General features: G+C 44.6%; 1 protein-coding gene across 2 annotated transcripts in view; it reads right to left on the bottom strand.

The window, feature by feature from the left end:
* Positions 1-8,836: 8,836 nt before the first annotated feature.
* The window catches only part of SORD (sorbitol dehydrogenase), a 57,318-nt gene continuing 55,152 nt past the window's right edge, over positions 8,837-11,002 (bottom strand). For both annotated transcript variants that reach the window (XM_004609798.2, XM_055132502.1), the window contains exon 9: positions 8,837-10,312. In XM_004609798.2, the coding sequence (XP_004609855.1) occupies positions 10,147-10,312 (166 nt within the window). In that variant the 3' untranslated portion in view covers positions 8,837-10,146. The remainder of the gene's footprint in view (positions 10,313-11,002) is intronic.

Below are 11,002 nucleotides of genomic sequence, written 5' to 3'. Positions count from 1 at the left end.
GCAATGTATTGCTACACCCAATAGTTCTCAGAACTTACTTCTAGTTCTGTGCCTGGTGAGTTTAGGGTGACATATAGGGTACCATGGATCAAATGTAGGTCGTCTGTAATTTCAAGCATGTGCTCAGCCTGCTGGACTATTTCTCCAGCGCTTATACTCACTTTCTTAAAAAATTGAGTCTATACATAAAGCTAGTTAAAAAAAATCAATTTGCACAATGAAAACAGAAAGTTCTGATCTCTTCCTACCTAACCCTCCCATTCATCTCCTGCAACATTAAGTACTAACAGTTTGAGTCTATCACTCTCAATACTTTCCAACACATTTTCAGACAGATGTGTATGCCATATGGGGCAAACTCATCTCTGACTCCATTTACTCACATTTCAATGGGGTGAGGATGATACTAGTGCTGTCAGGTGATTGCGAGGATGAAGTGAGTGATGAATCTTGCATTCTCAGCAAAGTCCATGGTGTGTATAAGCATGTAGGGGCTGGTTGATGCAATCAGTCTCTCCTGCCCTGGTGGCTTAGTATTTGATTGTACTTAGACAAGTTTCTCAACCTTCTTCCCACCATGGCTCCCTATCCACCTTGTTCCTGTCCTGTGCCCTCTATTTACCATGGTTTGTACTTGTGGGTCTCAGGACTATCCTGGAGGCCCCTGGAGAGGGGGGTGAGAAATGCTGCCCTTAGATGACAACAATACCGAGAGAAGTTTTACTGACTCCATCACACATGCCCAAGAACATACACAAATTAAATGGTTCTTCAAAATTAATGAGGGGCTGTGCCCACAACTTAACTTGTGATCCCAATCCACGGTTGTTCTTATCATGGGGTCTTTCCACAATCCTCCTTAAATCACAGGTGTCTAGAGGGACGACTGGTCCCATTTCTGTCCTTCAGGGAAACCCATTGCTTTAAGATAAGATATCCAATTGCTTTAAGATAAGGGAATGGCAGTGACACGAGCACATTATAAGCACAATCATAAGGTCATTGATCATGCTACTGACTCAGAATGGCCTTATTTTGACCCCATGACAACTCTGACGTAAATACTGTTATTACTACTGAAAGACTGAGGGTTCTGAGTCTTGAAGAAGTGAGCTCCTCCTTAAGAGTCTTAAGGAAATGATGTAGCCCAATGTGTCGCTTCCTCGTCTTACTTCAGGGAGCCCAGAGACATCTCAACATCTCCCTGCCCTCTTTCTTTTTTACTTTCTACAAATGCAGGAGTTTTCTCTCTGTCAGGATCAGGATTAAACACATATTGGGTGGCAGAAACTTTTTTCCCAGATCACTACGCCAGAAATGTCCACTTCCCTTGGAAGCATCATTCTCTTTGGAAGCCAGTTCCAGGGGAAGGTAGCATGACTTTGGCAGGACAGAAGACAAGGTGATCATGTTCCTCAGGTTCAGTTTCTCTGGGCGTGCAGCATACGGAAAAGTGTATTATGTTGGGATCAGGACTGACCCAGTGAGCTCTGGCTACAGCCTGCTGCCCATGGACTCAACTAAAATCCCAGTATTTCCCCAGAACCAGATACCTCAGTTCCTAAAGGCCAGAAATGAGTTTTCACTAGGTTCCCTGGAATACTAGAAATTTTCCCTCATCTTTTTCCTCATTAATTTTTTGTCAGGTCATATGCTGTCCTTCTGCTTATTCACAACAGCTTTTCTCTTAGTGCCCTGAAATTAATATTTGATGTTATCAATGTTGGTATCCCTGTCCATCTCCTATAATAAGTGACTGAGGAGATGATTCACAATCATGTTACTAAAAACAGCACAGCTCAAATATGCAGCCACACCAGAAAATCCACGTTGCTAAGCTATAGAAGCACAACATTAAATATATACAAGTGAAGGGGGTATGGTGCCACCCAGCAGGTCAACCTGTACCTGTGGGGTGAGTGCATCAGCAGCTTGATGATGCCTTCAGACTTCCTGATATACCCCAAAATTGCCACTGTGCCTTTGGCTGGACTACAACAACTTGGGACCAAGTTCACCAAGAAATTAAATGGCTAAAAGTTTCATATGTGGGAGTCACACCCACCAACCACCTCTGGCTCAGCTATATAAGCTCATTTATTGGCCATGATTCAGAGACCCATAAATAAATCTCAAAATAAATCTCAAAATCAGGCTAGTTAAGCACATTAAAGGCCAAATTCACAAATAAATTTCGGAAGAGAGCAGCACATCAGAGATGCCTCCGGACCCCAAATATTAAAAAATTTCAGAATTCCAGGCGTGCACAACAATGACATCTTATACTATTCATAACAAATAACACATTTAGGGGCTGGAGTGATAGCATATCGGGGAGGCATTTGCCTTGCATGCGGCCAAACTGGGTTCGATTTCCAGCATCCCATATGGTCCCCCGAGCACTGCCAGGAGTAATTCCTGAATGCATGAGCCAGGAGTAACTCTTGTGCATTGCGTGTGTGATTCCCCCCCCCCAAAAAAAAAGCAAAATAAATCATTTATTTAGCATCTGCCTATGGGGCAGGCTTGGGCTTACTCAGACAACAAAGTACCTTAAGAATCCTGTAGAGTGACCATCTCTTGAAGCCTAAGAAACCAGTATTTATACTTTAATAATTATTCTCATTTGTAAATTTACACTGAACTTAAGATGCCAGAACTAAAAATGAGCATTCTATATTCCCTTGATGGAGGGTATTGTTATCATGTCCTGACTGGACAAGTCCCCTGAATTTACTAATAAGAAAACTCAGGTCAGAAGACGTGACCATACATTGTAGATGAGGGGCCTTGAGCCTGAAGCTTTACAAGGTTGTCCAGAACCTGGAGAGCCAGTCGTCTCATGGTCCTTCCTCAGCAGTCCCTAAAAGCCACACCCACTGCCACATCAGGTCCCTGAGTCCTCCCACATGGTCTGGGTACCCCAATCTCAGATTTTTTTTCAAGAAAATTTCAATATTTTCTTTCCTTACCTAATCAAATCACCTTTAAAATGCTTTAAAATGTGTCTCTTCCACCAGCTGATTTTTACTTCTGTTTGGGGCCATACTCGGTGGTGTTCAGGGTTTATTCCTGATCATTGTTGGTGATATTTGAGGGACCACAGACAGACTGGGGATCAAAACCAGGTGAACTTTGTGCAAGGCAAGTGTCTTAATTTGTATACTACCTCTCTAGCCCAAACCCAGCTGTTTTTATTTTATTTATTTTATTTTTGTTTTTATTTTAAAGAAAAAAAGATAGTCAACACAGTTTTATTGTAAGACAAAAACTCTGTAGACTTTGCAAATATATGAAGATCCTGACTGGAAATGTCAGTCCTTCTACATAACAAAATAGAACGATTAAAAAAGATGTTCATATTTAATGACAGGAAATAACAATGAAGTGGAAACAAATGCAAAACTGTATAAGGAGAACAAATAACGTAGCTTCTTCAAAATATAGTAAAAACTTAGGGGATTTTTAAAAAAGTAGATTGAAAAAGACTTCAGAGACATACCAACTACATGCAATGTACTTGGATCCATTTTCAAGCAAACCAAATGTTAAAAAAAAAAGAGGTCCCATTTGTATTTAGTTAACTAGGGAAAGTTGGACTTAAATTGTGTATTTGATAAAGAAATTATTATTGTTAAATGTACTCAAAGGAACAAAGATATAAAAAGTCTATTATGCATGAAAATGGGAGAAAAGGGGCCGGAGAGATAATCCAAGGGTTAAGGTGCTTGCCTTGCTTGTGGCCAACCCTTGATCAATCCCTGGCACCCCATATTGTCCCTCAAGTATTGCCAGGAGTTACCTCTGAGCATAGAACCAGGAGTAAATCTTGAATACTAACAGGCATGTCCCAAAACAAAGAAAAAAAAGGGATAAAAATTAAGTACACTCTCGGGGCTGGAGCGATAGCACAGCGGATAGGGCATTTGCCTTGCATGCGTTCGACCCGGGTTCGATTCCCAGCATCCCATATGGTCCCCTGAGCACCGCCAGGAGTAGTTCCTGAGTGCATGAGCCAGGAGTGAACCCTGTGCATTGCCGGGTGTGACCCAAAAAGAAAAAAAAAATTAAGTACATTCTTATTTCTGCTTTCAATAAAAGCATGATTTTGGTCTTCTTTTGGTTGGGGCATGCCTGACAGTGCTGGACGATATACAGTGCCCTGGACTGAACAAGAGTCTCCTGCATACAAAGCATCACTTGTCACTTGTATCACTTGTCATCCCGTTGCTCATCAATTTGCTCGAGTGGGTGCCAGTAATGTTTCCATTTGTCCCCGTTGCGTGCTAGTGTAGCCCAATGGCTTCTGCTCGCTCCAGGAACACGAAGAGCATCAAACGATCTGTTCAGGGTCTTAATAAAGAAGTCTGACCATCTCGTAGGTGGGCGGCCAGGCGTTCTTTTGATGTCCTGTGGAATCCAGTCAGTAACGGCTCTAGTCCAGCAGTTGTCTCCAAATCGCATTACGTGTCTGGCCCATCTGACGCCATCGCAAACGAGGAGGAAGGCAGCGTCCCTGATCCTCAATCATTAGCTGAGGTCAGAACTCCGAATTCCTTCTCTCATTTAAGTGAAACGTGATACTCCTAGCATAGCTCTTTCATGAGTCCTCTTTAAAAGACCCGAATAGCTCTCCGCAGCTGCACAAGCGTGAATCCAGACCCAGCAAAACCTCTTTCGGCGTGGGCAACTCCTCGCAGAATGTCTCCAGTCTGAGAACTAAGCCTCGGCCCCGTGCCCGCCCAGGAGGGGAAAGGTATTTCTCTCTCTCGCCTCTTTCTCTCCGGGGATGAAGGACGCGGTGGCCGCCATATTAAGACGGCCACAGATTGGGTTTTCAAGCCTGCAATTATCTAATATCTGGAAGAAATCTCCCTGGACTTCTTGTTAAAGTACAGAAATTCAAAACCTTATTTGTCTTCACAGTAGGTGAAGACAAATCTAGTGGGGTACTCCTAACAACAATAGTGAGGTTTGTGTTGAAATATTGAATGTAACCAAAGTAAACAGAATGTAAAATGAAACTTATCAGTTACAAGGTAGGGGGTGGGGGGGCGGGATGGGAGGTGTACTGTGTGGGTTTTTTTTTTTTTTTTTTTGGTGGTGGTATATGGGCACTGGTGAAGGGATGGTTGTTTCAGCATTGTATAACTGAGACCTAAGCCCGAAAGCATTGTAATCTTCCACACGGTGATTTAATAAAATAAAATTAAAAAAAAATTAAAGGAATAAAGCCAAATTGACAGATACTTAAAATACATCTACAAAATCTTTTATTTTCAGCAAATAAAATTATATAAACAAATAAAATAAATAAATAAAAGACCCGAATAGCATTCTCATCCTGTTTTCATAGGGTCCAGGTCTCTGAGGTGTATGTTAGTGCAGGAAAACTTTTCGACTCCATAGCATCACTTAGCCGACAGAACTCTCTCATTGGCCCATAGGCATATTTCATATATGTTTGGTATATATAAGGAAAACAAGCACCTTAATTTATGACGATCTTTGAAAATGTTCTGGCTCATTTTTCTCTTAACATATCTGCCTGAATTTTTCTAGCAGCATGCGAAACGTGTGTAATAAGGGAAAGCAATCACCATTATATCTTCTGTGACAAGAGCACTGCAAACAGTTGGATGAGGAGGCCATTGAGATTCCTGCCAAGCAGGAGGAGCTGGGCCAGACCTGTAGACAGAGCCTGCAGACCCAGGAATGCCCAAATGGGCCCACAGCTGGTGGCCAGAGCACATAGAACCTCTGAGGTCAAGACAGACCAGTTGATCTTGACACCACCCACCTGGAGCCTGGAGCTGGTCTTTAAGGAGTTGCACACTCACTGTGCCTCAGTGACCTACCTTCTTCCCACAGATCGCCCCACCCCATGCTGTGAGAGGACGGATATTTCCTCTGTACCCCTAGTCCACGTCTCTGCCTCCAGTCCTGTGCAGAAGGGACATCAGTGCCTACTAGTAGGAACTCAATGATGGCCCGATATTCTTGGGCCCAGCTCCACAGGGAACCTCCCCTCCACCTTCTCCCCCGACTACCAGACTGTCCTGGAGCTTGGGACCCAGGAACTCGGGTGTCCCCAGGATAAGCATAATCCTCAGCAGCCCCTACCCTGCCCTTTCTCCCCTCCCACTTTCAATCAAGTCACTATCAGACACTCGCAACTGGAACTCAAATCCCAGGCTCTTCACATCTCAAGGACACTCTTAAAGAGGCTGACACTTGCCAAGGCCTCTGGAAGGTGGGAGCCCTGAGCAATATCCACAGTGAAAGACCTCCCACACCTTTCATTCATAAGGGAGGAAGCCAGAGCTTTTGGGTGTTGACTTGGTGTCAGTGAACAGAAACCCTTCACGATGGGCTGCCTCGAAGAGGCCCCAGTGGGTCCCCGACTCTGAGGACAGAGGTTTCTCCCCATTCCACCATCCCCACCAAAGAGCTCCTATGGGCTCTGAAGATCTACCAAGCAATCTCTCAGCAGGGACATCACGCACTCATCCATGCCACTTTCAGGTGCCCGAGGAAACAGCGTGGTGTCAGGGCTTTGAGAGGTGAGGAAGGTGGGATGGGGAGTGGATGCCAGGGGGCCATGGACAGCTCCTTCCTCTCCATGCCACCATGGCAGGAGCTGCCCACTGAAGGCACTTCCCTTTGTCAGTGAGCAGCTAGCCAAACCATGTCACTCACCCGGAGCCTGCTTAGAGGCCATCAGTCCTGCTTAAGGCCATGACCTGTCACTAGGTCCAGTTCCCCAAGTCCAGGCTCAGATGACGTGCAGAGGAGTTTGGGAAAAGGAAAATAGCCAATAAATAACCTCTCCCTCTTTTTTCCCCCCTTTTTTGGGTCACACCTGGCAATGCACAGGAGTTACTCCTGGCTCTGCACTCAGGAATTACTCCTGGCGATGCTCAGGGGACCATACAGGATGCTGGGAATCAAACCCATATCAGCCGTGTGCAAGGCAAACACCCTACTTGCTCTGCTATCGCTCCAGCCCCTCTCCCTCTCTTAACCTCTGGCTCAATCCATTTCAGCAGAAACCTTCTTTTGCTCTATCAAAGAAACAAAAAGGGGCCCAGGATGGAAGAGGCCGGACTAGAGAAGCCAGGCTGACACAGCCAGGGAATTGGAGTCAGGAGACTTCACAGTGGCATTTGCTATAGCCAAGGGTGGGATCTTCAAGGTCTGAGAGACAGCCTTCCCCTAGTTCCCTTAGCCCCTGTTCCACATACAGGGTCCTTCTTCCCAGCCGTCGACACTTTCACCCCATTCTAGTGCGAGGAGTGCCAGTTGGGTGGGGTCCTTGGTGTTGACTGAAAGTGAAGTTGGCTCCAGGCACAGGTGACAGAACACAGAGGCTGATGGGGCCACCCGAGGCTTGGAGCTCGAGGGGAATTCACCGTTTTGGTTCCGGGACTGATTCACTGAGTCATCAATATTTACTAAAGATGTTGTGAGAAGAACAAACTCCTGGGTTAACTGCAGTCCTTCCAAACAAAGGGGGAGCATTACAGTGAAGCAAGGGAGCTGGTTCAGTGATGGACTCCTGCCTTCTCAGTACCACATCCCCACATCCACTCGGTGAGCAGCCAGCACTTCCTGGAGCATCCTTCCCTACCTGAAGCAAGCCCAGAAACAGGGTGCCATCTGAGAGAGGGGAGACTTGGTGATGGGAAGTCTCTTGAACTGCTGGTTTTGTTTGTTTGTGGGCTACATCCAGCAGTGCTAAGAGGCCCAGTGGTTGCCCCTGGCAATGCCAGGTATTGAACTTGGGCATCAGTACCAAAAGCGTGTGCTCCAGCACTCTGAGCTATCTCCCCAACCCTGAGCTGCGGTTTTTGGTCTATTCACTCCCCCTCTCAGTATGGCAGGCATCAGGGGGTCCACAAGACACTGACTTAGAAGATTCAACAACATGCCACTGAAACTATGAAACTGCCAGCTCTGCCTCAATGTGGTTCCCTCAGCAGCATTTCAATCCATTTCCAGAGCAGGGACCTCCATCCTCAATCAACCAAGCAGAGGGAAAGCTGTGTCTGTGAAATAAAAGCAGAAACTCTACCCCTTCAAGGGTTTTTCTGGGGGAGGAGCTGGAGCAATAGCACAATGGGTAGGGCGTTTGCCTTGCACGCGGCTGACCTAGGTTCAATTCCCAGCATTCCATATGGTCCCCTGAGCACCACCAGGGATAATTCCTGAGTGCAGAGCCAGGAGTAACCCCTGTGCATTGCCAGGTGTGAACCAAAAAGCAAAAAAAAAGGGGGGGGGGTTTCTGGGGGATCTCCCAACCAGAAAGAGAAAGAGGTTTACTTTTTCTATTTTTTTGAGTTTTGGAGTCATACCTGGTGGTGCTCAGGGAACCATATGCCATGCCCCAGGGGACCCTATGAGGTGATGATGACCAGGGATTGAACCAGGGTCAGTAGCAAACAAGGCAAGCACCTTCACCCCTGTATTATCTCTCCCCCCTATTCATTCAACCTTAGTGGAACTTTTGGGCCCACTGAGGTAGAAGAAAAGTTCTGAGACAAATTTGTCCCTAGGAATTATAGAAGGAAGCACATGTGACCTAATATGTACACACACACACACACACACACACACACACACATACACACACACACGCACATGCACATGCATGATTATTTTACAGTTAAAGAAATAAACAGATAAACCAAGGAATTTACTCAAGGTCATATTCTGCTTCTTATGTAATCTCTGGGAGAGGGTGGGATCTTAAGGCTTCTCATACACACGTGCTTACTTTTACACACATACACACACACGCACAGCTTGCTAAGAGATCAGAGATCATTACTGGACATTGATAATTTCAATTACCAAAGGCTATTTATTTGATGCAAGTAAAGTATCACTTTTCAAAATATCCTGAATTATTTCCTTTATAAAGTGGGGAACCTGAGCCTTTACTTTCTTCATCAAGGGTATACATGGAAACAGTCTACAAGCAGAATTGATTCCCTTAAAGCAATCAGAAATTCCAGGCACTGACATAGCATTTCCTTCTTACAAGTGAAGCAGAACCTCTTCAACTGCTCCTTCTCCTGAAGTGAGGGATGACAGGCTACAGCCCGAGTTATGTCACAGCTACTACATCCTCATTCTTGATTAATAACCTGTCACAAATGTGACTGGGAGACAACATTGTAAAACTGAAGGACTGAAATCAGTCATGTTCAGAGGTACTATCCAGACAGAAAGAGGCCTTGCCTGGCTAAGAAAAATATGGAAAAGGGTTTTCTGTTTTTCATTACCAAAATTTAATAGAATTTTAATAATAGCTGTGAGTTTGCTCCTAGAAGGGGGAGTTTATCCCATGAGGGTGCAAAACATAGGTCTGAACTAATCACAAGCAGGCTCTAAGGTCTGCCAGGAGGACTCCAGTACTCTCTGCATGATTTAGTGAGAAAGAAGCTTGCAGGGCTGATGCTGATCATGAAGTGGATGATGGGACCATGATTATTCTTCACCTTGCACTATAGGTCATATAGGAGTTGAAGAGCAAATGTTCAGTCAGTGTTGAAAAGTTTCCGTTTTCAACATTTGAAGAATGCAAGCAGGTTTCATCTCACATAGGTTTTGGTTTTATTGCTTTGATTGATTTAAAAATGATCTTAAACACAGGAAAGTCAGTCCCATTCATCAAACTAAGGCAGGTAACTCTTAACTCCAAAAACCCTAAGCTCTAAACTAAAGTTGCTGACAATCCTTCACTCTAGACCCTGAGTTGCAGATATTCATGCCAACAAACTTCTTGGGTATCCAAAACCAATCTCTTAATATCTCAGGGTGGAACCAGGAACCCCAAAGGCAGTTTCCCTTCCTTATTTAACTTGGCTGCTCCAGGACATGGAATTCCCAGCACCTAGATGCTCTGTTCGCTGAACTTTGATCAGCACGTACAGCTTGTTTTGACTGTCAGTTCTTCCCAGAACCATTCCCATTGTGTTTGTAAGGTATGACCAACTCCTCTATTCAAGCTATGTTTATTAATGATTTAATTTAATTAACTTTACTACTCAGAATAAATTCCTATGTCAAGGCCCACCACCCATCCAACTATTCAGCCCCAAGGTGCTGAGAGGGTGGGCAGGAAGGTAAAGCCAATTCATTTTAAGGATTATGGTCATTGGGGTCACATTTGAGCATGACTTTCACGCCTAATCCCTTTTTGGATGTTTCAAAGGCTTCCAGAGCTTTTTCCAGAGGAAACCTATGTGTGACTAAGGGTTTTACATTCACAGACTTGGATGCAAGCATTGAAATCGCTGTCGGCCACCTATAAAAGATCATAAGTATTACATTAAAACCTTTAGGAGGAAAAACACATGTTCCTAAAAGCACCAAGACCAAGATGATCTTGGCCATTTTTATTTATAGCACTGTAGTTTTGCAAAGTTAATTCTACACTCTAACAGGACAGAAATGAGCTAGGAATGACTTGCAATTTGGGAGGACAGAGATTATTCCTAAATTCCCTTCCACGCCTGCAGTGTTTACTGTGAACCTATAATTCCTTTGTATGAAGGCAGAAGGCATTTTGGAGGCCATTCCAAATAGAAAAACCTCTGGGAAGTAGCCCTAAATAATATCATCAAACCCCTTAATAGCAGCTTGGAACCATTTGCTGAACTTGGAAACACTTGCTGAAATACTGGATGAAGGAATTATCTTTACTGAAGAAATGGTGAGAGGCTCGAAATGTGGGTTTAAGGGACATCTCTGGGAAAGGCTATCCCAGAGTGGGATCCTTAGCAGAAAGCATGTACAGCAATAGAACAGGAGGTGAGACAACTAAGACCCTCTCACTTCCAAAGGTGGTGGGCAAAGTGGCTCTACACTGGGAATCAAAGGACTTGGATTCTTGTCACGAGTCCTTTCCCTCCATCTTCCTTTTAAATGAGAGAAAATAAGGAACCGGTCCCTTAAGAATGGAGGAGCACAGGCTGAGGTGAGAGAGGCAGATGCC

Source organism: Sorex araneus, chromosome 3, assembly GCF_027595985.1.
Source record: "Sorex araneus isolate mSorAra2 chromosome 3, mSorAra2.pri, whole genome shotgun sequence".
Taxonomy (NCBI): Eukaryota; Metazoa; Chordata; class Mammalia; order Eulipotyphla; family Soricidae; genus Sorex; species Sorex araneus.
Note: the sequence above shows the minus strand (reverse complement) of the source record. Positions and strands in the feature narration are given on the sequence as shown.